This window comes from Ipomoea nil, unplaced genomic scaffold, assembly GCF_001879475.1.
Source record: "Ipomoea nil cultivar Tokyo-kokei standard unplaced genomic scaffold, Asagao_1.1 scaffold2805, whole genome shotgun sequence".
Taxonomy (NCBI): Eukaryota; Viridiplantae; Streptophyta; class Magnoliopsida; order Solanales; family Convolvulaceae; genus Ipomoea; species Ipomoea nil.
The window spans coordinates 412,387-415,175 of record NW_017619233.1 but is presented as its reverse complement, the minus strand read 5'-3'; the positions used below and the strand labels follow the sequence as shown (position 1 = coordinate 415,175).

At 43.7% G+C, this 2,789-nt stretch overlaps 1 protein-coding gene across 1 annotated transcript; it reads left to right on the top strand.

Moving 5' to 3' along the window:
• The first annotated feature begins 1,628 nt into the window (after positions 1-1,628).
• On the top strand, positions 1,629-2,456 carry LOC109158015. The gene has a single exon (XM_019305834.1). The coding sequence runs from the start codon at positions 1,629-1,631 to the stop codon at positions 2,454-2,456; it is 828 nt and encodes a 275-aa protein (XP_019161379.1).
• The last annotated feature ends 333 nt before the right edge of the window (positions 2,457-2,789 follow it).

Here is a 2,789-nt window from a genome sequence, read left to right as displayed (position 1 = left end):
GTTATATATACATATATAATATGTTAATTGTATATTATATAGGCCATGTTTAAATGGCTATTAGCTGATAACTGTTTCGTAAGTTCGCTTATTCGGTCCACTTTGGTGGCGTCACTATTGGAAATTATGAAATTTTCGACCACTTGAAAGTGATCTTAAATCAAGTCAAAAGCCTTGTTCCGACCACTTTTAATATCCGGAAAAACCTTTGTTGCTATTTCCGACCACTTTTTGATATCAACTTGATTTATGATCACTTTCAGGTGGTCGGAAATTTCATAATTTCCACTAGTGCGTCATCCAATCTTAGGGTCCGGTTATGGGTATTGGTGGCGTTCAAGCTTTCGTAAGCCTGCTTGTTCGGTCCACTTTAGTGGCGTCATTCAGGGTCCGGTTATGGGTATGGGTGGTGTTCAAGCTTTCGTAAGCTCACTTGTTCAGTCCACGTTGGTGGCGTCATTTAATCTTAGTGACCCTTAGATAGCGTGATAGTTCTAGCTGTGAGCTTGGTGGTTTATATGGACTCTTGCAAGAGGTGCATGGATAAGGTGTTTTCATTATGAGAATAGAGCAACACCATAGACACAATACCTCTCACTAGTCCAACTTTGCTTTGAGAAAAAGAAAGTTAGAAAGAGATGTAAACGCCAAGCGTATGAAGCATGAATTGCTTCAATTCGTTTGAGTCTCCATGAGAATGAGGCTTAAAACTCATTGTGAGTCCAATGTCCACAAGAGTTGCATGAATTGCTTTAATTGGTTTGAGTCTCCACGAGAATGAGGCTTAAAACTCAAAGAGTTGCATAAATTGCTTCAATTGATTTGAGTCTCCATGAGAATGAGGCTTAAAACTCATTGTGAGTCCAATGTCCACAAGAGTTACATTGGCACTTAGTAGAACCTCTGTGGTCTCCTTGTTGAGGCATTACATGGTCATTATCCTAGTGTTGGAGATTACATTCAAGATGGTGGTTTAAAGTGTGTAGAAGGAAGACACTCTTGTCCCACATTGGAAGGATAAGGGACTAATTCCCACCTTTTTAATACCAACCCATTTAGAAGGCTTAAACAATTGTAGAAAGAGAAGGAAAGGGAACCCCACACGCGCGTGCCACCTGCCCGGCACGGTTCGCACGCGCGTCGGGGTGGGGGTCAGCGTTTTACTCGGGCTTTATTTTAATTCCGAGTTTTTTCTCTTTTAGAGGTAGATTTCATGTAGAAATCTACCATCCACACATTAAGTTGTGGTGGAACAAGTCTTCCTATTCTTGTGGGCATTTTCACCACAATTCTTCCTAAAATCGTGGAGCATGAATGGCTGAGAGGGGAGGGGCGGGTATTTTCAATACTATAAATACCCTGCTTCTCCTCAGTTCTATTCACTCATCAAATTCTATTCTTCTCTTCTGCAATCCTGAGCTTCGGTGTTAACTGGTCGAAAGCAACCGGTAAGACTACAACCGTCTCCGGGAATTTTTTATTTTTAAGGTAGTGTCTTGCACACGTCACCGATCCCTTCAGGATTCATCCATTCTCAGCCTATAAAAAATAGTAGCCCCAGGTCTACGACACATTCTATCCGAATTTTCCCCAACAGTTAAAAGCAAAAATTTATTTTTTCGGATATCATGTCGAGCTTCGTACCTAAGCCTGCATCTGACCTTGCCAAGCTTCAACCTCTTGACGGCCTAAACTATCGTCGTTGGGCAGTCAAGATGCTCATACACATCGAATCTGCTGAACTGGAATACGTTCTCACGTATGTTCCTGAACCTGCTCAAGCGAAAGCTGCTGACTCCACTAATCCTCAAACAGAGGACGGCTCCACTTCAACCCCTGCGTCTGTAACACCTGAACCTGTCACAACTGACAAGTCTCAAGACATCCGGGCTAAGTTCGAGCGGGACAACAAAACGGTTCGCGGTCTTCTGCTGCATCACATGTCTGACAACCTGTTAGACATCTATGCTAAATACAAATCTGCAAAGGAGATCTGGGACATGCTCAAAAGGAAGTATGGCGCTGATGATGCTGGTCGGAGGAAGTACACGGTTGGGAGGTGGCTCAACTATCGTATGGTGGATACGAAACCGGTGATCGAGCAAGTGCACGAATATGAGAATCTGGTGTCCGACCTTGAAGCTGAACTCATTCCGGTAAGTGAAGTGCTACAAACCTATGCCTTACTTGAGAAGTTGCCAGAATCCTGGGGAGAGTTTCAAAACAAAGTAAAACATGAGTCCAAGGATTACTCCTGGGAAGAGATGGTCAATCACATCAACATAGAAGACGCCTATCGACAAAGGTCTGTTTCTAATTCTGGTACGTTAAAAGCTAACATGGTTGAATCCAGTGATGTTAAAGGTGATAGGTCCAGAACTGGGAGTGGTGGACAAAATAAAGGCTGGAAAAGAGGAGTCAAAGCCAACAATAACAACAAGTTCAAAAACAACTAGAAGAAAGGGGAAGGAGGACCTTGTTACGTCTGTGGGAAGAACGGTCATCGCGCGGCGCAGTGCTATCGCTGATGGGGCGCAAACGACCAAAAGAATGTCCAACAAGAGAACAAGCATCAAGCAAACGTGGTGGAAGAGACTGAAGTCATAGCAGCGGTTGTGACGCTGGAAGCAAATGTGGTGACTGGCACGGAAGAATGGATCATAGACACTGGAGCAACTCGGCACTTCTGTGCGAGTAGGATCATGTTCAAGGAGTTTCGTGCCTTCACTCAAGGACAATGAGATCAAGTCTATATGGGAAACGACAGTACTGCTGAGGTAAGAGGAGTA

Excerpts from the sequence above, each read along its gene's own strand:
- LOC109158015 (XM_019305834.1), top strand. The coding sequence starts at position 1,629 with ATGTCGAGCTTCGTACCTAAGCCTGCATCTGACCTTGCCAAGCTTCAA.